Source organism: Saccostrea echinata, unplaced genomic scaffold (genome assembly GCF_033153115.1).
Source record: "Saccostrea echinata isolate AGI-Se365-2 ecotype Australia unplaced genomic scaffold, CSIRO_AGI_Sech_v1 ptg000004l, whole genome shotgun sequence".
Lineage (NCBI taxonomy): Eukaryota > Metazoa > Mollusca > Bivalvia > Ostreida > Ostreidae > Saccostrea > Saccostrea echinata.
The window spans coordinates 2,217,630-2,243,927 of NW_026889753.1; the positions used below are offsets into that span (position 1 = coordinate 2,217,630).

The 26,298-nt window shown below is 34.3% G+C and overlaps 3 protein-coding genes across 4 annotated transcripts; 1 reads left to right on the top strand and 2 right to left on the bottom strand.

Annotated features, from left to right (window-relative positions):
- The first annotated feature begins 801 nt into the window (after positions 1 to 801).
- On the top strand, positions 802 to 19,029 carry LOC133179237 (cilia- and flagella-associated protein 65-like). Its single transcript, XM_061314026.1, is given in 43 exon segments — positions 802 to 921; positions 2,528 to 2,624; positions 3,104 to 3,335; positions 3,439 to 3,577; positions 3,759 to 3,889; positions 4,012 to 4,126; positions 4,343 to 4,427; positions 5,431 to 5,576; positions 5,749 to 5,862; positions 5,962 to 6,070; positions 6,401 to 6,516; positions 6,993 to 7,142; positions 7,732 to 7,860; positions 8,078 to 8,146; positions 8,453 to 8,500; positions 8,850 to 8,936; positions 9,080 to 9,160; positions 9,462 to 9,602; positions 9,744 to 9,870; positions 10,126 to 10,294; positions 10,388 to 10,526; positions 10,706 to 10,845; positions 11,003 to 11,087; positions 11,203 to 11,361; positions 11,623 to 11,788; positions 12,033 to 12,161; positions 12,393 to 12,549; positions 12,677 to 12,745; positions 12,871 to 12,999; positions 13,134 to 13,218; positions 13,314 to 13,472; positions 13,617 to 13,805; positions 13,945 to 14,058; positions 14,363 to 14,521; positions 14,842 to 14,985; positions 16,079 to 16,195; positions 16,480 to 16,623; positions 16,738 to 16,812; positions 16,919 to 17,121; positions 17,208 to 17,336; positions 17,689 to 17,956; positions 18,177 to 18,277; positions 18,490 to 19,029. Coding segments are annotated over 43 exon segments (5,646 nt in total). The 3' UTR covers positions 18,671 to 19,029.
- Positions 19,030 to 19,081: 52 nt separating this feature from the next.
- On the bottom strand, positions 19,082 to 22,084 carry LOC133178988 (uncharacterized). The gene is made up of 3 exons (XM_061313657.1): positions 21,491 to 22,084; positions 20,068 to 20,272; positions 19,082 to 19,585 (listed from the first exon to the last, which is right to left on the bottom strand). Exons 1-3 carry the CDS (start codon positions 21,689 to 21,691, stop codon positions 19,311 to 19,313), a joined length of 681 nt encoding a protein of 226 aa, XP_061169641.1. The 5' UTR covers positions 21,692 to 22,084; the 3' UTR covers positions 19,082 to 19,310.
- A 1,014-nt stretch (positions 22,085 to 23,098) lies between these two features.
- LOC133178992 (uncharacterized) lies at positions 23,099 to 25,891 on the bottom strand. 2 transcript variants are annotated; one of them, XM_061313660.1, is made up of 6 exons: positions 25,679 to 25,887; positions 25,459 to 25,545; positions 24,325 to 24,517; positions 23,699 to 23,819; positions 23,479 to 23,578; positions 23,099 to 23,299 (listed from the first exon to the last, which is right to left on the bottom strand). In XM_061313660.1, exons 1-6 carry the CDS (start codon positions 25,845 to 25,847, stop codon positions 23,199 to 23,201), a joined length of 771 nt encoding a protein of 256 aa, XP_061169644.1. In that variant the 5' UTR covers positions 25,848 to 25,887; the 3' UTR covers positions 23,099 to 23,198. The 2 variants fall into 2 exon arrangements, with proteins under 2 accessions (XP_061169644.1, XP_061169645.1); XM_061313661.1 differs by lacking the exon at positions 25,459 to 25,545 and having other exon boundaries at positions 25,679 to 25,891.
- Positions 25,892 to 26,298: the final 407 nt, after the last annotated feature.

The following is a 26,298-nucleotide window of genomic DNA, read 5'->3' on the forward strand; positions in this document are numbered from 1 at the left end:
CTGGACTTTAGTCGACAGACCGGGATGAACAGCTGTGTCCTGCATTGATAAATGTACACTAGATATCCAGTTTTATTATTGACCCAATACATCTCTCAATACACAAACACCAATCCTTGTATGTTAACATAAAAGAGTCATTTTTACAGATTTTTTTTAGTTTGGTTCAATATGTCTTGCATAATTTACAAAAAAAAAAAAAAATTACAAATAATGGATCATTGAGGCATGTGTTGTGGAATATATGTATTTTCTTCTTTTTTTCTATGTTTGGCCATACTGTGTATGTATACATATTACACAACCTTAAAGTAAAATTCTTATGTAGATTATTCCCCTCCCTCACTCACACCCAACAAACTAAATAAAGCAGTTAACTGATGACTCTGATGTGATTTTAGTAAAAAATATTGTTTAGGTTGGTAAAACCATAACTTTTTCATGAAAATTATCACTGAATTTGAAAGTGTATGTTTAAAAGATGCATGTTGATTAACCAAAAATATATTGAATATCTATTATCGTGATAGACCTCTCACGTTTGTTACACATGACACTATTTCGACGATCATTGGTGAAACTTGTTATTAATCCTTTCATATCAGGGTTGCGTTCTAGTCAATATGATGACATATATAGTTTCGAGGTTGTAAAACTGCTCTTTTCATTTTCAGTGAGATCTAGGGTTTAAAAGTCTCAAGTTTCAAAATCGCCCTAACTTTGACTAAGAGGGACCATGATAAAAGGCCAGAGAATGAACAAAGAAATACCAAGTCTCTTGTGGCTTTAAAGATGTAAAAGATGAAGATAACTAATATTGACCAATCCCACAATTCCAGTAATGAATACGAATTGGGCAATAAACACGGACTAGTACTCCTTGAAATACCACGCAGAATTGAGAGCAGGTGTCCAGGAAGAGTAAGCATCTCCTGTTGACCGGTCACACCCACCGTCAGTCCTCTACATTAATCAGGCAACTGTAGTAATTGATTGTCACATTGGTATACAAAGAATGAAACCTAACATATCGGTTAGGACCCGGTGATAGGATGTATTAATTTGCAGAAAATGTAAAAATCAACACGACTTTTTGCAAAATGCCGAATGTCAATGAAATAGTTGAAATCCCTGTAACATCAACTTATTTCTCAGTATCCAAACTCTGTTAAGAATTGATCGTACTCAGAATATGGTCTTGTGTTCCGAATCAGTTGGGAGACAAAAACATCATATATGTAGGTGATACTGGAATATTACTATATAAATGGGGAAAGTTGATAATTGATAATGGAAAAGCCGAAGTCATCCCGTTCGTCGTATAACCTTTTGTTGCTATATGTAGTTGACCGCCACTAACGCCTGTAGACAATAATGTGAATCATGCGGAAACATCGAATGGAAAATTGTGACTAACATCCTGCTTGATTGATTCATATTGATAACTTGTGCACAACGTCCATTTTGGTTGCAGAAAATCGCGATCTATCTTTTTAATCCCTTTTCTTTGACCCGTATATTAAAAAGCTGAACATATTACAAATTGTGTAAGATTTTGAGCTGTCTTATGCAGCTGCAATTCGGGAACACAGGTTCATATAAAGTATCTATACTTATAAATTTAATTTAATAAATTTGCTAATGAACTCCGAAACGCCGAAATCAACAGAGTTCACACTTACTCCTCTAAAAATACACTAGATATGAGATGATGTCGGTAAACTATATTAAGATTTCACTCGCATAATTTATCGTAAATTTAATTAAAAGTAATTTTCGAAAAACAGCCCTAAAATAGCAAAAAGGAGAGTACGGTGGAGGCTACAGTTGGTGGGTCTAAGTTGCTGGCAATTTTTAATGACACTGACAACAAGCAATTGTTTATTTATTTCATGAAACATCATCATTGAATTTTTAAATCAAAACTTCATTTAAGTTATTTTTCAATTTTTTGAAGGGGAAGGGGAGTATGACTACTTCTGCTCCGAAAAAGACTGCGGGATTTTGAACAAAGTAATTCTCCTGCTATAAGCCTGTAATTAACCGTCAGTAGAAACTATAATATATATCAATGGAATTGTTCTGTCAGTAAAGTGGTAAAAATTCAATTCCCTGCGCTTGTGCGGGATTTCATTTAGTGGATATCTATTTGGACACGGCATCAGAACACGGACAAGCATGAAAAATTGGGGGAAAAAACGGCGAGGGAGAAAAATGCGACGGACCAGACAGGAATCAAATCCTGGTCCCTAAGTCAGATGCTCTACCAACTGAGCTACCTGGCCAGCAGCGATCGTACGTGCCTGACCGACACACATGCGCGCATTTGACCATTTGAATTTCCCGCGGTAATGCTACTTGGTTGCTACGAGAGTTCTCTAACTTGGCGGTGCTCTCTAATGTTCAAAATATTAACAAAGTGTGTCACACAAGAAGCAGATATATTATAAGTGTGTCTTGCAGAACTGCAGAAAAAAAACACATCTTAGTTCAAATGAAAAGCTAATGACCATTGTGTGTCATTTAGGTTCGGCTCAACGCTGAAACTCTCACGTCAAACATAGCAACACGGCCATCTTTATTTTATTTACATCATGGCGGATATTGAATGACAACAAAAGCAGGTAATAAACCGAAGTAATCCATATTCTGAGAGTAATTTGTTTCTTCTATATTTGAAGTATATTGTATTTGTTGAATATTTATGATAAATATAGTTCTAGATGTCTTCATTCCCAAATGAATGTCCTGGTTGAAATTGATCGTAATAGTTGGGATGTTTTTAAAATACAGCTTGGACAGTCACCGGGTTTATTTCAGCATTTCAAGACAGTTTTAGCTTTCAAAGTCCTATTGATATGTGTGTATACTGCAGATAAACATGTCATTGTTCCGTGTTAGATTGATATGGTTGATTCGTTTCCCTTAAATTAGACGATTTCAGGATAAATTCCACAGTTATTTTTTTACATTTCTCTAAAGAAGCTTTACCTTGATTGTTTGAATACTGGGAGATTACAATTTTGGAGGTGCACATGTAACTGTATTAAGGGTTTTTTGATAATTGTATGAAAAATCAAAATATCTTGTTTTCTTCTTTCAGCCATGCCATCAGTGGTAGAAGTAAGTCAGCCAGTGGCTGTTCCAACATCCATACAACCTGTAAAACAATATTTGCCTCAAGTGACACAATTATCAACTGCAGAAAAGACAAATTATCATGGCATTGAAGTGATAAATGAAATTGTCTGGCAAGGATGGGAACCAGGAAGAGAATACACCAAGAATATTGTCTTAAAGAACGTGAATGTTAAGACACAGAAAATAAAGTACAAGTATGTAGTTAATTCCACATACACTATTCTTAATCTAAAGTATAAAAATCATAAAAATTCAGTTTTCCTTGCTATTGATCTTCACTTTGAATTTTATTTACAGAGTACCAAATACTAGGTTTTTCACAACATTGTATCCAAAACCTCTTGTGCTTAGTGCAGGAACCAGTTTCTCACTTCCTGTTACATTCAGGCCATTGGAAAAAGTGGTTTATAATGATAAAATAGAATTTCACTTAAAAGTAAGTATTTACTTGTTCTCAAACCCTTTTTATTTTTTTCTTTAGGTATTTAACCCTACATTACATTTTCTAAAAATAAAGTGTGAAGAAAAAGTGAATTAATAACATCTAACACAACTTCTGGCAGTTGTCAAATGAAAAAAGACCATATTTTTAAATGAAGTTTTATTGAATATGACAGGATGGATCTTTTGAAGTTCCAATCAGAGCAGTGCTGCCACAGGTTGATATCTCAGTTCCAGATTTCTTGGATTTTAACATGTGTGCTGCCAAAGATGTGGTTCATACAACATTTGAAGTCAGGAATACAGGGTATGCATATGTTTTTTTTTAATTTAAGATTTAAAAAATACATACATTTACATGGAACCTAAAATCATTTCAGAATCACCTAAAATCTCCTTTTCAGTATCCTATTTATAATTTTGTTACAGGGACTTGGAAACAAAGATTGAATGGGAAATTAAATCACCATTTACAATAGAACCAAGTGCTGCAATCCTAAAATCTGGTTCTGTCAGGCAGTTCAAGGCAACATTTACTCCAATTGTAAGTTACTGAATTATGAATAGAAATATCTGATTTTATTTAACCTGTTTCAAGGGAATGAGACATGTGAAGTAATTTTTACTGCTTTTTCACAAAATTCTAATTATAAAGAAGTGTCAAATGTAAGGTAGCACATTGTATAAAAGAATATTAATGAAAAAAACATTTTAATTATTTGTTAATTACACTGTCAAAAATTGTTTAATTATTTAACAGACAGCCTGTGTTTATCAAGGAGAGGCAGTATGTAAATATGGACCAGAGCTCGCACATGGAAAAGTAACAAAACTGGAAGGAATAGGTACTTCAGAATTAATTTCAGTCTTGTAATAAATAAATAAATAGAGAACTAAAAAATTAGTGATGGGACATCAGTTAATTTTCATAATCGATGATCGGTTGGAATCGGTTACTGCTTCCGATGCAATTTTACTGATTATAATTGGATGTCATAGTTTTGTATATAAAAAGCAGACTATTACAATTATTTCATATTATTTCTTTAACATGAATATATAAAATATATAATTTATTATTTTCTTTGTAGTTTTGCTCCTTTTACACTTTCTATATAAGCATCTTTTGGTTCTTAATCACCTCTGCTTCGTGCTAGTTGGCTAGTATCAGATGCAGATGCTATTTTCTTGCATTAAGAAGAAATAAATTTTAAACCAGAAATGAATAATTCCGGAATGTATTGTATTAGAAGTATGTTTGTGATGATCGATTATGAAAAATTATAATCGATCATCGGAATCGGTAGTGTTTTTTCATTGACAATCGATGTTTTCTGATTAGGCCAAATAAAAAAATATGGGTAGTTCCGGTTACCCGACCTTCCCTATCTTATACCCCCGACCCTAAACTTTTTTTTGGCAATTTTCATATTTTTTCCGGAATTTTCCCCGATTTCCATCAATGGCTTCGGTTTAAGTTTTAGTTTCAGCAATGACGACCTCCTTACAAAACATAGTGCAAGTGTTTAATAGTATTAAGTCCAAAGCAAGCTAGCATGTAGGTGTCCCCTACCATTATTGACTAGTATATTATCACATCACATCTAAATGCCATTTGCAAAGCAGTGATAGGTATTATTTAGAAAAATTAAGAAAATCATTTTGTTAAAAAAAAAAAAAAAAAAATTCCCTACCTACCTACCCTAATTTTTATGGAAGTGTAACCGGAACCACACATATTTTTTTGTTTGGCCTTATCGGTACAACACTATTTTAGTTCAGCAGTAAAAGTAATTTTGTTTCTTGGTAAATGTTCCCTTTCACACATTTGATGTATTTATTAAACAGGAAAATATCCCCACATTTTGGTCTCATCCCTTGGAAGGCCTTCTAGCAGTCTGAACTCTACAAACCAAGAAGAGGAGATCAAGTTTTCCTCAACTCCTGTTGGATCAACTGTACAGAAATGGGTGGAACTCCATAATTTAGCCCCTGTAAGATTTTGTAGAATGATAAGGGAATTGGATCTATATTTTTTATATCCACTGTATAGATGTGTGATAATTACGTCAATGGGAAAATGCTATTAGTTGAAATCTGTGTGGAAATTACTGTACCCTGCATATAAATTGAACATGCTTAATTTTTAAAATTTGAATGATTCAGGTTCGTGCTCCATACAAGGTACAACACCCCTCCAAGATGAGTCGTATTGACACTGTATTTGCTTGTCCACAAGATGAAGGAATCGTTCCACCAATGAGCTCAGTCCGCATTCCAGTGAGAATTCATTTTGATTTACTCGTAACAGTACAGTTCCCAACATATAAAACGTTTTGCTATTTAAATTCAAAACTTTAACTTTTTTGTTTGTTATAGGTAACATATAGTCCAAACACAGTAGACACCACATCCATGGACTACTTCAATGTTGTTACTATTGGAAATATCAGCAAAGCTGTCATTAAATGTGTTGGATCTTCTAAAGGTATAAAAATGATACGGTATATTTGCATAAAAGTCAAAGATCAACTTATAACTAATCAGGGCATAGTTTATCTTCTGTAAATTACATTTTATTTGTGAGAACTTTATTTACTTGTATCAGTAATTTTGAGATTGTCTTGATGTGTAAATAAAATTTGGATCTGCAACTATAACACAAATGATTTTAGTGATCAAAATACAAATGCTTTGTGGAATTTATACCCAAGGAATAAATGCAGTGAAATTGTACGCAGAAATGATATCCCAAGAAATGTAAGTGATAAACATTAATTTAGTGAAGACCACATGCAACAAAAATTTTTCTTTATAGGTCCTACAGTTCATCTTGGAGCAAAGAATGTCAATTTCATGCAGATAGATCTGGGTGCCATGGCTACTAGGACAGTAGATATCATCAATAATTCAGATATAGAGGCCACATTTCAGGTAAGGTTAACTGACATAGTTCTTTCTGGGGTTTTACACACAGCATATGAGTATGAAATGATGCACATTTTTTCTTCTGAGGGATAAAAGATTGATTCACTTTTACTTTTTGTCAGACTCTGTACGATTCCATTGATTTAATTTGGCTTAGGATACAAGTCTATGTACTGAATCTGAGAAGAAAAAAATTGTCTCAAAAATGTTGTAGGCTAAAAATTACCCGGTAGTTGCTATAAATTTGCATTTCCTAAATGTAATAGAAATTGTACTGATTTTGCCTCTGTTTGCCTTGTAATAAACAAATAGATTGCAAAAAAAAAAAATCATTTGCAGGTTTCAAAAATTAGTAAGTGGAAGCTAGAATAATCAAATTGTTTTGTTTGAATCTATGAATTAGATTTTAGGAACACAGGCCTACTCAAAATATCAAATATGTGCATATTTGAATATATTTCACCATGTATGTTTCCTTGTAGTTTATGCTGGACTGTAATGAAAGTGTGTTTAAGCTTGAGAAGACATCAGGAGTGATACGACCCAACACAACAATAACAATTGTGATGAAGTTTGTCCCTCAGCATCCCATCAACTACTACAGGAGGGTCACATGCATGATTCACAACCAGGTCAGAACTTATGCTATGAATAGCTTATTTTGCTGAAACCAGTTATTTTAGCTCACCTTGACAAAGCGGAGATGAACCTATGCATTGTAAGTGTTCTGAGTAAAAGTTTTTGAGGCAGGTCCATATCCAAAACAACGATAACATTACAATGCTGAATCTTTATGACCTATGTTATGTACATGTAGATGAGTGAGCAGGTTAAAGTTCTTGCAGGAGGTTCATTCATAAGTAACTAAAAGCCATACATGGCCAAACCTGCATGGAAAATATATCTAAGGATTTTACACTACCAGATTTGATTTGGCTGTAGCAAATGACTGACGTATATTTTTTCTTGACAAGTGGCACTTTGATGTTTTTGGAGCTGTTCCATTTCCAAACAGCTACATGTACATTGTATATGAAATACCTTGATTAAACTTGCAAGGATGATGCATATAGAAGTACATAATGTACTAGATAAGATTATAATTTTTGCCCAATATTTACAGATCGAGAGAAAGGTTACAAGACAGCATTTTGCTGTTTTAACGTTTTCTTGGGAAAATTATATGTCTCAATGAATGTTTTTTTCCTTTTGTATCTTTAGGGTCCTTTGTTTTTGGACCTTCTTGGAACATGTCATGCAGAGCTTGTCAAACCTGCAGTTTTGTTGTCCAGGCATTTAGATAACTACAAATGTCATGTAGAGAGAGGACTATCTCTCTATCCACCAGAGGTAAGCCATGTAGATAAAGAAAAATCTTTCTCTCTATCCACCAGAGGTAAGCCATGTAGATAAAGAAAACTTTGTTTCTCTTAAGCCATGTGGATATGTGTTATATAGATTGTAGATACAAAAAGGCATTACATTATAGATACATATGGATAGAGGCATTTAATTAAAGAAATGTAGCCTTTGACATCCTTAATGAAAGTGGTGTATTTCTTTGCAGCAACTAAATGAGAGCTTAAAAACAGGAAAACTTGAATTAGATGATGCTGGCTGTCTTATGATTCCCGAGGCAAGTTTTTATTAGCAAACATTTTTTTTTTTACTTTAATAAAATAGAAAAGTCTCTGTAATTGGTAAACAATAGAAGCAACAAATTGACAACTCTTGGTTTTATTTAAACTTTGTGATTAATCATACTTTTATTTACAGCTGCTGAAAAGCAAATTTGTATGTCAGATTCATGCGTATATAAAAGGTTCATGCGTATATAAAAAAAAATTCAGTTATATTGACAGTAGTAAAACATTTCTTAAACAGATTTTTGTATTGTGCCATGTAGGCCTAGAGTAAATAAATTTAATGCTTACTGTAACAGGTGAATTTCATCCAAATTGTCTTACCAGATGATGATGCTGGCAGCATGGTGATATGTGAAATGATTTGTTTTATTTCAGTTTTATTTGAAGTTTTATGCACATTTGGTTCTTTGTTTACTATATAAACATTGCCAGTTATTCTTCATTATATGAACAGTATGAAAGTTCTTTTCTAGAAGAGAATGGAACAATATAATAATTTTATTTTCTTTTTTTTGCATACCTTTAAAAGCTTTTATTGTAAGAAATAGGTAGAATGAAATCTGATTGTAACAAATAATAAACACCTTTGACTGCAAATGAGGAACTGCAACTTTAAAAAATGTCTTCTAATTTCAAAATTTAATTAATAAACCTGAGACAATATATTTATATTGTCATTTGATTTACTCACAGAAATCTGAGACAGGAACAGAATCCACACTTTCTGTTGTTCCTCCAATGGATGACTACTTCAACGATGGCTTCCACTGTGATATCAATGTAAGTCAGCATCTCAGTTTCACACTGTAGAAATTTCTTAACAAAACTTTTGTTCATCCATAATCAAATATCTGAGTTGGAAGTGCATTGCAAATTAATTGATGTTTGATGTATGAGAACCTATGTTTGATTTGTTTTCATAGAGTTCTGTTCCACATGTCAGCATAGATACAAACAATGCAGATTTTGGACAGTGTTCCAATATGAGAGTCATAGAAGACAAGGTTTGTTTCTCATTTGATGTCTTTTTATGTTTAAATACATTTTTAAAAATATGTTCCATAGCCCTTGTAACACCATAAATTTATTATCGAGAGGGTTGTTTCTTAATTTAGACCATGAAGAAATTTCATTATCTTATTAAAATTGATTGTAAATTAAAAAGAAATCAATGTATATGTGGAAATTCATGTAAAGTATGAAGTGTGTTAAATCATGGTATACATAAATAGTGGTACTATATGTACACATATTACAGTAAAATATAATGTCAATTTTGACTGAATTATCTTCCTCTTTTTGCAGATAATCAATGTGACAAATCACACCTATGGCAAGGTGACCATTCAGTGGAACTGTGGGAATGATAAGACATTTTCTATCATGCCAGCAACTATGGACATCCCTCCATTAAAGTCGTGTGCTTTCCAAGTCACCTTCAAACCTGTAAGAAAAAAAAGTCTCATACTTATGGAGACAAGTTTTACAGATATATGTTTTCTCATGTTGATATCGAATTTGACTATAAATATAGAGTGTCAAAGAGATAATATTAAACATTTACAAAGGAAGTCTTGTTACTTTCAGACTGTCCCTAACCAGTTTTATGGAGCAGAACTGGAATGTTTTGCTTACTACAAGAGTTTAAGAGATTATCGTCTGGTGGAAGACAACACTCACTGCCCTCCTTGGTGCCTCACTCTCACCTGTACAGGTAATTAGTTGACAGTAAAATTAGGGGGGATATGGGGGAGGGATAATTCTTGTAATATTATATTACATGTTTCACAAAAAGTTTCATGCATCCTCAGTGCCTGGATTTAAATACATTTTAATTGATAAATTTATGTTTTATACAGTCATTTAGAGTAGAGATGGCCTTGTTAGCATTTGAAATTGATTTTGTTAATGTACGTGTAATATTTTTTATTTTTCACTTTACATGCATTTCATTGTTGTAAATAAACAGGTCAGACATTCCAGCCCAACAATGAAACATTCCTGCCACGTTTGTCCTTCGACACGTTACGTCTTGTTTTCCCTGCGGTAAACGCCAAAGAGTCCACCTACAGAACTCTGTTGTTGACCAACAATGGCACCACACCCATACTGTTTGATATTCAGAAGGACCCGTCAAAGTAAGACTGAGTACCATTTTGATTGTCAGTATTCCTGATCAAAATAATAGATATCTTGTATACAAAGAATCTGATTTAATATGTCTCTTTCAGTACGTACACTGTAAAACCAAGCAAAGCTTTGCTGAAAGGACAGCAGCAGATCTTTGTGGTGAAGATAACCCCCAGTGAAGTGAAGCACTATAAACATGACCTGACCTTCAGACTCAATGATGAGGAAAAGTACAACAAGGTATGACACTTGACTACTTACTTTAGTCTGAGTTCAGTTTTACACAATTCTACTAATCTTAGAAGCTACATTCACCTTTTATTATCAGAATATTTAAACACAGTACATGTACACATGAACCTGTTTTTTTGTCAAAGTAATGGACCATGGTATTCATTTTCATTTGAATCGTGTTTCAGTGTGTTGAGTTATGGGGATCAGCAGAATCACCTGAAGTTGTACTGGATACAGAAGGAGTCATGTATTTCAAACAGACCTGTATTGGAACCTCCTCTACTAAAGACTACACCATCAAAAATGTATCTAGAATACCACTCAGGTAATAGGAAATAATACAGTTTATCACAATAAATCAACGTGCAAAACATATCTTTACAAAGAGATTCATTTTCATACCAATAATTCTCATATACTGAAAAAATGATATGTTACTATTTTGGTATAATAAATTGAAATACTTTTATATGTATGTTTAGATTTGAATGGAAAATGGTGCACAAGGACAAGCAGCTGTTGTCAGTCACTCCATCTTCAGGCATTATTCAGCCCAATGAATCACAGGTAATACATCCGCTATCCAAAATTAACATTCAGATTTTTTTGGATTCTTTCATTTTTTACAAAAACAGATTTTCAAGGATTTTTGTATGGTAATTTCCCCTTTTTACCTGTACAGGCCCACACTTGGTCCTTTGTACCTGCAGCGGAGGAGAAGTATGTTATGAAGCCCTCGCTGATAGTTTGGGGTCAGGGATTCCACAGTTCCTCATCAGGAGGCAAGAAAAAGCAGTTCACGGTCCGCGCCATAGGAGAGGGGTCCATTGGAGACATCAAGGTATGTAACTCTCTTCTAATGGAAATAGGATTGGATGAGTTAAAGTTTATAATCATACTCTACTGGACTAAAATTTTACTTTGAAAATGTAGGACTTTGTTGAACTTAAAGAATTTGTTTCTACTTCAGGAATTGCCTGTGTGCATGAATATTTTTTGTATAGATTTTCTTTGAGAACACTAGTACTTGAAGTTGTATTAATTTAAATAATTTTGTGTCATGAAATTTTTAAATTTAGATCTTATGAATGTTTAATTTAAGGCTGATAATACATACCTTGACTTTGGTGATGTGGTTGTGGGTAGCTCCGCCTCTAAGATGATCAGCATTGTCAATAACAGTACCTGTAGTCTGCATTACTGCCTGATCGTCGACCAAACAATGGATGGGCCATACCCAGAGGAAATCACAAAGGATGACAAACTTGGTAAACCATAACATTTATTGTCTTTAGTAATAAAAGAACACAAATGTGTCCTCATTTGAGGGCACAATTTTTTATTTATTTATTTATTTTTTTAAATAATTTTTAAAAGTACATCATAATTGCTATAAACTTAATGTTACTTACTTAAAGAGTAGAATGAATTTTGCAATTTGTATGTGTTGTAAAGATTGAATTTTGTTTTTAGTGGAATGGAATGTTTTTTGAGTTCTGTTAAATTTTGTAGCCTTGATTCTGGACAGAACAGAGGGAGTTCTACCTGCCAGGTCTCGACATAAGATCATGGCTACAGTCAAACCAATCAGGAGAGTCAACTATCAGTTTGCCATCTCCTATAAACTTGTCACCCCACAGGGTAAAAAAGCTATCATTTTACTTGACTTGGAGGACTAAATGTTAATAAAAAAGCAGTTTTAAAAAAATCAGTCACGAAAAATTTTCAAATATGAATTTGAAATTTTTAAATTTCCAGCTACCCGGTAAACCATTGCATGGTTAAGTACCAGATATATTTTGGTCACATTTTGATGCATGTACACATTCCAAAATTCATAAAAATCTAAATGTTTGGGTTTTTTTGATACAGGTCAAATGGTAGATTCCAAGTTGCAGGAACCCCAGCATTTGTGTCACATATTGACTACAGGCGTGTTCCCAGTCATGGCTGTCACGGATGCTCGATGTTACGGCAGTGCGGTGGGCATCAGTAAAAAACAACTCTGGTCGCTCTTCTCACTGGACAAGTATGTACACCACGGAGAAAAATTAAGCAGGCATTGATTGCTTGTATTATTGAGCAGTATGACAGCTGCTCTACAGTCAGATTGAAGCAAAATTTTTCACATACATAATTTTTATTATCACTTTCAGTTTGAACTTGTGCCTGGATTCAGACCCTTCTGCAGAGGAACTTAGGTACAGTGTTGCCACAAGACACAGGTAAAGTGGAGAAATATTTTATTTTTGCAAGAATGATCAATGCACATAAATTAGAAAAAACTTAACATCTTTGAAAAATTCACAATTCTTGCATAATTTATAAACATTTATTGTCTTTCGCACAGCCATGCTCGAAGACCTCCTGTGTACACCAGAGCCATTATGGACTTCAACTTCAGTGCTGCTCCACTGGATAGTGAGCCATGTGTTGTAAACTTGATGTTTGAAAACACTGGAACAGTGGCCACTGAATGGTAGTCAGATTTTTTCTTAAGAAAATAATCAAGAATTATAAGACATTCAGACAACAGTTTAATAAATGTACATCATATTTCTGCGTAAATTTAAATATTCGTTTTATTTTATTTTATTTTATTTTTTTTTGAAGGTCCTTCCTGTTTCCATGTGACCTTCAACTTGAGCTGGAATACTGGGCTGAAACAGGGGAGTTTGATGAGGATGAACTACATGAGGTTTGCTCGACTCCATATCTAATGGAGATCTTTGTTTAAAATTTTCTGCACTGTCCTCTTGTGTCCTGAAAATTAATTGTAATTTTGTGGTATAGATGAAGGTAATGGACAACAAGTTGTTTGCCATTGAGCCTCAGCAAGGTAAACTGGAACCTGGCGAATGTAAGACAGTGACTTTCACCTACCGACACACCATGGCAGGGACAGACAGACTTCCTGTTCTTCTCAAACTGGCCAGGGGCAGAGAAATCCTGGTAAGAGGAACTTGTTTGACCAATAAAGAAAGAAAGAAAACATTGAATTTTAGAGCAAAAAAGCAAAGGTACAAACCCATTAACAATTAAATTACATTTTGAATATTCATAGAGAGATTATAAGATCAACCATTATATTTCCAGCTGAATTTCATTGGAGTTACTGTGGAACCTGAAAGGAAGTATATCCACTTTCCATCCAACAAACACATGTTCACACCTGTCGCAGTTGGTGAAAAAGTCAGTCCCAAACAAGTGTATGAGTTATATAATGGTGGAGCTACACCTGTTAGGTTCAACTTTGACCTTGCACCTTTAGAACTCCTACGTCAGGTAGAAATCCAATTCAATATTGTGTTAAATTACAAAAATGATAAATTGCTTAACATTTACTTCATAATAAAGAATGTCTTGTTGGAATTAATAGTTATTTTGTAGCAAAGATTAACTAGAATTATGTATTTTTTTCCAGGAGAACTTTGACCAGCCAATCTTTGAGTGTCTAACACCCATTGGAGAAATTCCACCAGGAAGATCTTACTCTGTTGAATGGAGATTCTCTCCGATTGAGGCCAAGACATACATGGTATATTTCTTAAAGAGGCTGGGGGGTCAACAAATTAACCATCAGATATAACTTCTTTTTTTAGACATGATATCTTAAGCTGTCAACTATCATTTGGCAAACAAAAATTTCATACATTTTAGTTTTAAAATTTGATCATTTTTGTATATCTTTATATATGGAGCTCTTCTTCTAAAGGAGATCAATATAGTCTGAAAATGGCCACAACCACCCAGCCCTCTTAATATAGAGATTTAAAGTTCATTTGTATGATTTAAACAAAAAATTAAACCTTTTTTTTTGTGCTAAATTTGACTCTTTGTAGATTGATGTTCCAATCCATGTTCACAATGGAGACACGGCCATTGTGACATTTACTGGTGTAGGCTTTGACAGACGAGTAATGGGGGATACCATGCCAGTCACAGACCAGCAGGATATGACAGGAGTCCCTGGGGTCCAGAGTGTTTCTGTACCAGGACAGGTAAGGGAGAATTTTGTTTATTTAGATGTATTAATATACATGTAGTCACTTTTTCAACACAGAGTAAATCCACTACGTTTATATCAAGTATAGTGGAAAAACATGAAAAACAGTACAATTGTACACCTTAAACACATGATAGATTAAGAAATTTTGAAATTTAAAGAACAAAAAACAAATTTATTATTACTTTAGAAATGTAGAGGAACAGGCAAAGGATTATAAATACAAAGGTCTTACTCAACTTATGCTATACTGTATGTATTGGCAAGTTACATATAATACTAGTAGGAATCTCATTTTGCGATGTCTATTTTCAGCTAATGTACCTATCACAAGAGAGACTGTCCTTTGGAAATCTGCCCCTATTCAGTCGAGCCAGAAGAATGGTGTTTGTTACAAACAAGGCTAAGGATCGAGATGTTTCATTTGAGTGGCATGTCACTTCACAAGCTGATGCCCAGGTAAATTTTTCATCTACAATACCGTGTCCTGATTTGTGTGTGCTAGAATATTTTTTTATGTTGTCACTGTTTTTATATTTATTTTTATGCACATTATAAACTTTGATTTCAGTCAGTTAGAGATGTAAGTGTTTTCACTGTTAATGTAGCATGTAAGGCTGTAGAGATATTTCATTTTAAGGTTGCTTTAGTACAACATAGCTGAACACGAAAGATACTAAAAGGATCTAGTTGAAGATTTAGATAGCTGTTGAAAAATCTTTTGTAATTGATCTCAAGATGTTTTATACCCATTATTTGTCTTTTATTTTTCCAATAAAGATTAATAAGGTAAATTTTATTGATTGTTTGGTTGTTAAGATTTATACATTCCATGTTCTATAGAAGTGGAATTTTGAGCGAGACACAAATTTGCCATTTATCTTTTGAAATCAGTGTACATTTTTAGTGAGAAATTTTAACATTTTTTTTATTGTCAAGACATACTGTATACAGGGAAATTTTTGCCCCCGTTTTATTTTCGCCCCTTTCGCCCTCGTTGCTTGTGGGCGAATTTAAAACGGGGCGATAAAAAAAGCATAATCTCTTAAGCAAAACTTTTTCTGGGTGAATGTAAAGTGGGGCAAAATTATTTGCAAGTGTGAAAGGTCGAATATAACACAGGGCGAAAATAACCCTGTATACAGTATACATATAGCTTCTACCTCAGAAACGGAATGAATTACTAGGGATATTCAATTTTTATGATGTCATTACTCTCTAGCTAATATTGCCTAAATTGAAACCTCGCTGAAAATTCTGCTTATGCTGTATTATTGGAATAATTTTGCAGGTTTCTGTGAAAAAAAGTTCTTATTTTCTATTTGTTCTGTTTTTACTCTACATTTCTTTTAGAAAGTATATTGGACTTTATTTTAGTGACAGTATTTTAACTGTAGACTCTTTATCCTGGTATACAAGTAAAAGAAATACAATGTATCATAGAAAAACAGTGATTTTGCTTAACAGCCAAGATTCTTAATGACTTGGTCAGTAATTTATTTCCTAATTAAATCTTCCCTCTTATACTGATGACATCTCTGATTTTCTGCAGTACCTATCAATCTCCCCAGTAAGAGGCAGACTGTCCCCAGGGGAGAGCCGCATGTGCCGTGTTGTTTTCATCGCCTGTGGAGTCCCATCCTTCTATGATTTGGATCTGGTTTGTGAAGTAAGTCATTCACAAACAATTTAAAAGATACAATATTCAAATTAAAATATAAACAAATTAAGGGGAGAATAAAATTTTAATATTCGAATTTTGAGCCATATGCAAGAGATAGGAAGTCTTTAGTATGTAATGAACCTTTGTTTGTTTTCCAACTCATGATGATTCTTTTGAGTTCCACATTTTGAAATCTGTGCTTCAGCCACGTATCTCTCTCTACAAGAGTACATTTATTATTCATTTTATTAGCAGTTATTCCATGTTAACTTTTTTTTTTAATTTTGTAGGCTACTGATGAACTAGAGATGGACAAATATAAGAAGGAACTGGCTGCATGGGAGAAAGAAAAATACCGACAGAAGTACGAGTTCTGTATTACTGAGAATGATCTGGACGCTGACAAGAGGCTCTCAGACAATGTAGAAATTGTGGTAAGCATTGTGAAAATATAGAATGTTATTCCATGCTGTAGTATTTCTTCTTTCAGAGCCTGCAATATGTAAAAGAAAGTACTTCTGAAAGGAATATTTCTATGGTTTTTGCAGGAACGCTCCTCAAGCCGCCTCAGATCTATGGAGGAGATAAAGATGGAAGCAGAAGGAGAACTCACTAAATATAAGGTAACTTAATACAAAATGATGGACAGATTTACAATGTAAGTTGGCAATAATGACTTTGTTTGATATTGCAGCATGTATCCTGCAAATTTTTATTGATTTTCTGTAGACCCTTCCACCAATAAAACAGTTATCTCCCGATGAAAGGAAAGCACTGGAATCCAGGAAGAAGAAGAAGGAAAATGAGTTGTGGGAAAAACCCTCACCCCCAGTCCCCTTCCTCCTACACCTGGGACTGACCGCCAGAACCCATGACATCAGGGAGTTCCAGTCCACATTCCCTGAGGAATACAGAAACTTCTTCATTGACAGGTGATTAAATGCCTTATAAATAAAGCCAAATGTGAATGTAACAGTTATTTCCCATCTATCAGTAACTTTTTTACTATACATTTCAGGTCCATGAGTGAGAGAGTAAGCAAGAGTGGTGGTAGGAAGCAGGCCCTAGTTGAGAGCACCTCCACAATTATACCCTGCAGTACTGGGGAGGCAGATGTCATATCGGGGGTTCTTAGCAATGTTCTGAGGTAATTATCACTTGTGTGGAAGTTTGCAAAAACTTTTTGAAAATTTAAATAGAAAGAAATATTCATTTAAAATATCTTTTTTAAAGAAGTCTTTAAAAAACACTCCACAGCCAAATTACTATAGAGTATTATAATTACCAGGTAGCACATACAATATTTAGTGGAAATTGATTTTCAAGTTGGTGAAGATTCGATTTAGCACTTTCTGAATGTGCTCATTATATATATACACAAGCCAAACATCAATGTACTTGATTTAGTGGAAGCTGCTCTACACCAAAGGTGCTAAGATAGAATACACAGCCAATTATTATATATTTAAAGTAACCATTGGTGAATCTACATTTTTCAGAGGTTTATTAGATGACACCTTTTTCCACGAAGCTGTGAAAAAGGTCATCAATGATGACATTCCATTGTATGCTCAAATTGGTGAGAGACCTGCCACAGCCCCACCGGTAGAGATGAGGGCAGGGCCCAGTGGGAAGACAAAGTCAACTAAGGAGGATTCCCCACTGGAGGATGTCAGTCGTGTGTCCTCTGCCACACTTCCTGTTTCTCCAGAAGCCACGCCCCCTTCATCAGCTGGCAGTAAAAAGAGTCAGAAGAGTGAAAAGAAGGTCAGTTTTCTGCAATTCTGTTCATATTTTCTAGACTAATCTTCACCAGCTAGTACATGTACTTGTTCTTGACATATCCATTTAAAAATGTTTGATTGTACAGTACATGATTTTATTTAAGATTTCTTCATGTTTTCCTGTATTTCTTTTGAAGGATCATGTCTCTTATCAAAAATTTAAAAAATACAATCATGTAATTGCAACTACATATTATTTATAGAAGTCAAGAAAGTCCAAAACTCCACCAAAACACACAATGGAAGAAGTGGAAAAAGTGCAGAAGGAAGGAGCCAGAATAAAGGAAAAACAAAATGTCAAAAAGTTGGTATTTTTCACCTTTCGTAATAAAATTTTTGTTAATTTAATGCATAAAATAACTTGATGAAATTGCATGTAGTCATGTATATAACTGTCAGCAACCAGTGTAGGACAACAACAACTAAAAAATCCAATATGAAGGACTGACAGATCAATTGAGAATTAGATTTATGATGTTTGGTGGTAGGTAATGTGATATGTTTTCTATTTTGCAGGTTACCCGAGTTTGGCAATGCTGCAGAATCAATAATAGAAAATACACTGCTGAATATTGTAACAGAGGCATTGTCTGAGGAGTTTAGCATTACAGCTCGACCCCGATTTATCGCATTACCCAAGAGAACAGCATCAGCCAAAAGCAGACAGTCAAACCAAAATAATACAAAGAAAAACTAAAACATGTTATTGAATTATTCAGCAAAAACATAATGCTGTGTATTTAAAAAGAGAAAAAAAAGTTTGCACCGCTGATCTGTGACACTGTTCTGAAACTTGTGTTGCTTTTTTTTTTTTTTTCGAGTGAAAGGGGAATAACATTACATATATTGTTTAATCTAGGGATTTTATATTTAATATATGAACATGTGAATATACTTAGAAAGTTTTGATGAAAACAAGTTATGAGAATTTCTCAAAAAAATGTGATATTTTTATAATAACAGTTTGTTGTAATGTTGTTGAATTTGTATTTATGTCTCTCTGTGACCTCTGCTCCGTCCATTGGCAATTTAATTTTCAATAAATGTGATACCTTTGTCTTGCTTCTTTATAAACCTCTAGTATATTATTTCCTGCATATGAGACACGTTTTTCACCGATGCTTGAATTTTATTGAAAAGACTCGAGCAACAAAACAATGCAATAAATATTTTTGGATGTCAATCAAGTCTATGATAATAGTGAGCACCTCTCCTCAACTAGAGTTGATAAATATTCCAAAAATTTCCTTCCTGTTCCAGCAGGGCACACTAAAGAAATGCAGAAAAATAGAGATCTATTTCACCCTTTGGATTAATATGTATCACAATTTTATGTTTCATTTCATTGCTATTGGCAAGTTGTGCAACTCGTCAACATTCTGTTCCTCCGGAGATTCGTCTTTCCTACTGCTCTGGAGTTTGTTTTCACCCACCATTATACCAGAGTTGTCTGCCTTTAGGGGTTGTTTGTCCTCTGTAAGATTTTTGCCCTCCTCAATGATTTCATTCTCACCAAGTTGTTTGGCCTCGGAAAGGTCCTCAGTGTTTTCCATCTTTATGAGCTTTCGGGCCCTAGCAATTTGTTTGGCTTCATCCATAATGTTCAATATTTCTGTTAAGAAAAGGTGTACTGTAAATATGTATGTAAAAAAGATGTTATTCATATAAATTCACGACCAAATAAAATCGCATAGATATTTTAAAAAGCTTTGATTTTATTCACAACAAGTTTAACATTCTAGAAAACCGGGTCCTAAGACATGTTATGCTAACCGTTTTTGGTCACCATATTAATTCGTTAAGGTCAGTATTATTGCCATAGCTACAATATAAATAACATTTGAAAACGTACCGGTATCTAAATTTGTAAAATTAATTCAGTTGCCCTTGGAAAAAAAACCTCCATTCTCTCAACATTTATGAGAGGGAGTATTTTTCTTAGGAGCCATCAATATCATCATACTGATATCTTACTGATAACTAACTGATATCTTACTGATACTAGTATCAATTCAGATACATCGAACAGTAAAATTACACAAAAATAAGTTAAACTCCCAGTTTTACGCAATTCTTTTTTTTAACCCCCTTTACCTCTCAAAGATAATTTGCCATCTTTATTTCTGTCTCCAAGATTTATGAAACTCTGTGCGGTCTCCGAGGCCTTTTTTAATGGAAATTTGACCACGGCCAGATAGAAACGAAATATCTCGTCAAAGTCCAGTAGGCCATCCCTGTTCATATCCCCGAACTCCAGCATGGCGGCTGTCAGGTACTCGTCGTCAAAGTTGCCTATATCCTACATGGTAATATGAATGTGCAAATAGGTTGTCGAAGTATTACAAAGCGCAGGTGCTTGGGGACAGAACCCTCCCCCTCCGCGTTCCGTACCCCAAGGGTCCTTGGAATTTTTATATAAAATATTTTTCTATGACACATTCACAAAGTATTACAATTGAATAATCTAAAATATAATCTAAAACAATGCTCTCTTTTAGTATCAGAGAGTATGAATTTTTATAAAAAAAATTATTTTATGTTATATTTTTGATTTTTCAATTGTAATACTTTGTAAATGTGTCATAGAAATATATTTTGTATAAAAAAAAGTCGGAGAACCCTTGGGGTGCGGAGGGGGGAGGGGTCCCGTCCCCAAGCACCTGTGCTGAAAACATGGAAGGTGTTAACAGAGAGGATTGATGTTACTTTTTCAGATTTATAATAACCCAAATATTTGCCCCACTTTTTACCCTGCTTAAATATTCTTGACCAATATCAGCAATTGTATACACAATCCTTCTTATGGAACTTATGAAATTAATCTATTTTTGCATTTCTCTTCTTTATATCTAGCAATTAATCGAATATTTACGGATAGTAAAAAAGGGATTAAAAATCGGACATTTTTTTGTAAAACTACGCTCCAAGGGTATGAAGTCTCGCTCTTAAACAACTAAGGATTATTTTTCGGTACGAAAAATTAAATTAAAAAAATTCAGTGAAATGTATGGAGATAACGAACAGTATTCACGCTCAAAAGTCCATTAAACAATACAAATTTTGGAGCAGAGCAAACACGGACCTCTAAAACATTAGAGGTGGGATCAGGTGCCATGTCTGGCAATTCAGACGATAGCTATTTTTCCAAGCCTCAGGAAAAACTGATTATCTAAGTATAAGCCGTTAATATTTGTCAATTTCCAAAATTCACCAATTACTATGTCCCTTATGATCGAAGAATTTTGACTGAAGTTTATTTTTGAAGTTGGTCAATCAGCACTTTTCCCCAAAGGATCATGTAAAATCCGAATTGGTTAAATGAAAAAAAAAAGTAAAAATTGTGTTTGAATAAAGTGTAAACTGAAATTATTTCACAATTAATGCATTTTATTATTATTTCGCCATAATGCCCAAAAATGATCTATATAAAGTTGTAGTGTTCCAAGAATTATTATTGCTGAAAAAAAATTACATAATCAGTTGAAAATAACCAAGTATCGTATATAATACTGCTTACCATACGTCTGCCAACTTTCCCTGAAAAATTTTCTGCCTTTCTTATGAATCCGGACTTGCTTATCTTTAACCCTTCTCCTGGACTAACATCCTCAGGTTTTGCAGAGTTAGGTTTCGATACACCAGCGGGTGCCGTGAGAACACGGATAAAGCACAAATAATAAAAAGAAATAAAATATAAGCATAAACGAATGGTTTCCATAGCAAGAACGGGTAATATAGGAACAAATGAAAAATAAACCCGACACAAGAGCAGCCAAAACGCTCAACAGAGTCCCAACACCCTAACACCCACGGAAAACTCTTAATCCACTGCGCAATTACCACCAATTGTAAGAACGCAATATTCAATAAAAATAAGGCATATATATAGCAAATGCAGATGAAGCGGTGATTGATAATTCATATATTGCTGGAATTTCAATATCGATAAAGACCAGCAATCCACATAGAAGGAAATAATCGACAAAATCATGACATCATTGGATCAATTCGTAAATGTTAAGGGAAGCTCCAATCTGGCAATTAAGAAAATTAAAGTGAACAGACAACTAACTAAAATCCCTAGAGTCGCAGTCCCGGTCAAATCTACCATCAAATGGACCTCGTTTGTTTCCGCAGCCTTTATATAATGCCTTTATAGGAGAGACACGCGTAAATGTAATCAGGAAAATTCTTAAAATTAATTAATAGTGCATTTTGTAATAAATCTTGCCAAAAATTACGAAGAAACGAGTTTCTGTTCGGTAAATTGCTGCTTTGAAATAACGATTTGTCTAGTTCTTTTCATCCGTCTTCATATATTTCGTGTTATTAATTTTTGAAACCATCGATGGATTTTAGGGAACTTGAATACTTTAATAACTACCTATTGTGCTTTAGATTAAAACCATAGGCGAATGTAAAATAGAATGTTCAGTGATGAATTATATCGGGTAGATTAATAGGTGCTGGGAACGATATCCTTTGTTCTTTACCCCTCAATTTTCCTGGTATATCATAAAAGATGATTCAACAATGTTCATAGATTGTGTTCCGCGATTTAAAAGCTAGTAAGTATTCAAAACATATGCAGTATCACAAAGAATAAAATATTGCTTTTATCTGCGACTTTCATTTATTTTTCATATACTTTCAAAGAAATATTTTTCTTTAAAATATAACGAAGGAATATTTTGCCTCCCTTTGACTAGTCCTATACAATCTTACACAACAACTAGAAGAATCGTTTGGTCCCATGGAATAAAAACCTGTGGTTCAAGATTTCCTTTCCTTGGGAACTCCAGAATGGTGCTTATTACTCAAATACATAAACTATACTGTGTACTGGTGATTTTTTAAAAATGGAACTATCAAAAGGTTTTTGTCTATATCGTGTCGGTGACCAAACAAATGTCTGATCTACAGTTTCAGTGGCATGACTAAAACTTCATACATATTTTAAATATGATTTTTTTTCCGTATTCGAACAGAAGTTGACATGGGATATCTGTAGCAAACAATTTTTGCTGAGAGAAGAATGAATGATTTATAACCTTCATTGTTCAACGCTCCAGCTCTGGAAACGGGTAGCTTTTCCCAATGTCAATCACAAAAATAAAATTTGACAAACAAATCCATCTTTTATTATCACAGTATGCATAGTAATTGAACACAATATTCATTATACATGTATAAAGTTTTGCTTCATTAACATGAAACTTTTAATATTAACAACAAAGCCGTTTGCTGTCTTCAAAATTGTTAAGACTCAGCAACATGGCCGCTCCGATCAACAATAATTTTTCTTGTGCTTTTATCTTCTTCAAAACTGAAAAAAAAAAAACAATTGCAAGCAACCAGTAAAAAACTGTTGCAGAATGAAGAAAGTCCTGTAATCAATCACATCTCTCATTTTACAGTATGCGGACGTTTTCGTAAATATATTATTATATGTTTAATGGGGAAAAGTGAAATCAAACAGTTGTTTCTATTAACAAAACTACTCACATTCAATATGAATTTTATTTTCAAGTCCTACTAACTCTTCCGAATTATGAAACGATTTCTTAATAAATTTTGCAACGACATCGCCCTCCATATCTTTAACCTGTAAAACAATAACAAAGAACCAATTGTGGGTGTTTCGGCTCTGGCACAAGTGTTCGAGAAAGCGCGAGTTTTCAAGATAAAGAAAGCAAAACAAGGAAATATACCATTAAAAACTTACATCTACTGTGACGTTCATGAACCAACCACAGTACTGAGAGTAACAACAGTCATTGGAGAAAGTAAACAGAATATCTCCTGTACGATCTACTATCTCAAAACTCGGTCTACAGCATGTCCGTCTGAAAACATAAAACGGCCATAAAATACCTTGCTACTTTGTACGTGCACTATATTTTGTTCTTGACGAGTCCATTGTAGTCGGTCAAAGCACTGTATAAATACCGTTTTTCTGCACGATTGTTTTCTCAATTGGATGGCACAGTTCTTTGTCTGATAAACTCTGTCTCTCTCTCTCTCTCTCCCCCCCCCCCCATGTCTCTCTAACTTTTGTCACAAAATCATATCTGGATCATAACTCTTGAACCTCATTCTAATTGAAACGAGTTCAAACTTCAGCATGTTATTGCTAATGACCTATAAAGGTGTATCATGATCCCGACTTAGGGTCACATACTGAAATCGTGTTTGGGCCATAATTTTCCCTAGGTTTGATAACAACTAGTCAAACAATTTTCTAAGTTTATGTCTATCTTGTATTAAAAGATAGCCAGCCAAGTCAAAACATTTCTGAAAGAATTTTTTTAAAATATCAAGAACTTCAAATAAACAAAGAAACAGAAAAACCTTTCTCTGATAGTTCCAATCCGAGAATGCGGATGATACACCGTAAGTTGTGGGAGAAAACAGGAACAAATGCAGCACCCTCTAAAGCTGATCGCTCTTCGAAATCTACCTACGTCATTTCCACTAGAGTCTTGTATACGTGTAGAAAGATCTCTTGCAGAACCAAGACACGAACGGAATAAGCAGACAAAGGCTATGTAAGAATAAGCATCATATAAGATAAGCAAATTATTGAAAGCCAGATGACCATGTTCACGATGTTGCATTATCTAAAAGATACTTTCAGCTATTTCAAAGTTAAAAAGTGAGAATTCAAACCAATGACAGGACAGTATGTTTTAGGCTTCAAGTAATGTCTTGAATAGTGAATTGTTTGCATTAATTTTTAAAAATTTCCTATGAGGTATTTCTTTTTCTTTTGAAATATAACGTGCATTTTCCAAGGTAGTTGAACATGTTTCCCGATAATTTTTCGTTTGGCTCTGTTATGGTTTGGGCCGTGGATATCGCCCTGGATAGCTCAGTTGGTAGACCACCTGATTAGTGATGCAGGGTTCCCGAGTTCGATTTCCGGTCCAGCCAAACCTTTTCTCCTTTCCCATTACATAATTTGACGCCGTTGACCACCCCTAGACTTGCAGGTGAAAGCCCTGCCAGGGGCGAACAAGAACTTGAATTGTGTCTTCGAGGGCGAAGACAGTTTACGGAGGGAGGAGTGTAATGGTTTGGGCCTTGGATATCGACCTGAGCTCAGTTGGTATAGAACACCTGACTAGTGATACAGGGGTCCCGGGTTCGATTTCCGGTGAAGGCATACCTTTTCTTCTTTCCTGTTACATAATTTGATGCCGTTGATCACCCTGCAGGTGAAAATCCTGCCAGGGCCGTTGAAGACAATTTTAGGGATGGAGGAGTGTAATGGTTTGGGCCGTGGATATCGGCCTGGATAGCTAAGTCGATAGAGCTGCTGACTAGTAATGCTGGGATTCCGGGTTCGATTTCCGGTCCAGCCATACCTTTTCTCCTTTCCTGTTACAATTCCAAGACAGTATACACTTTTCTTCTATAGTAACTAAAAATTTTATTTAGGGATCTTTTAAATGTCCTATAGGCATATATATGAAATGTAAGTACCTTCTCTGATTTCAAACAAGAATTCATTGCTCCCGTTTCCATCATGTACAGTGTAAGCACCCCGACCAATACAACATGGACAAGCTACTGTAAACATAGGTTGATAAAATATAACGATATTGCAAAATACTAACCACATTCATTGACCTTTTAAAATTTCAAACAGATTTTAGAAATTTGTAATACTATAGTAGTATAATATAAAAAGATCTATGCCTACATCCACAAGCAGTAATCTCTTGACTTAGAATAATCCGGTCAAGATCCTCTATTGCCTCCAGTCCAGTTTCAAGCTCTGTGTTGTTACCGCCATTCTCTGCCGGACTGAGTTGAGCAGACGGTTGTTTGGTTATTGTGGTACCATCACTGGACATTCTGTTATAGGACATGTCAAAATCATAACGCGGAAGAAACAAATATCAATTATCAGTCACAACTTCTGTCTGTTTATAGTCATTGTTTGACAACAAGCGGGGGATAACTCGTATCTTTTAATTACATTTAAAACTCAACTACACAAAATCCTCTTTGAAGCATGAACGAAATATCGATCCACGTATGTAAATCATTTAGAATGATTTAGAAGTTTTTTTTTTCAAGCATGAATAAGTTTGTTTTATGTAGCTTAAAATCGTTGACGTTTTGGTTTCGCCTCAATATTGATACTTGTTTCGGTAATATTTTTTTTAACTCATTATATAATAATTACAGAAGGTATTCACACTGGCGGATTTAAGGGGGGGGGGGCGTGGGGGGCGCACGCCCCCCCTAAAATTTTCAAAGTATGATATGACTAATATCAATAATGCCATACTTTGGTATATAACAAACCAATACCGC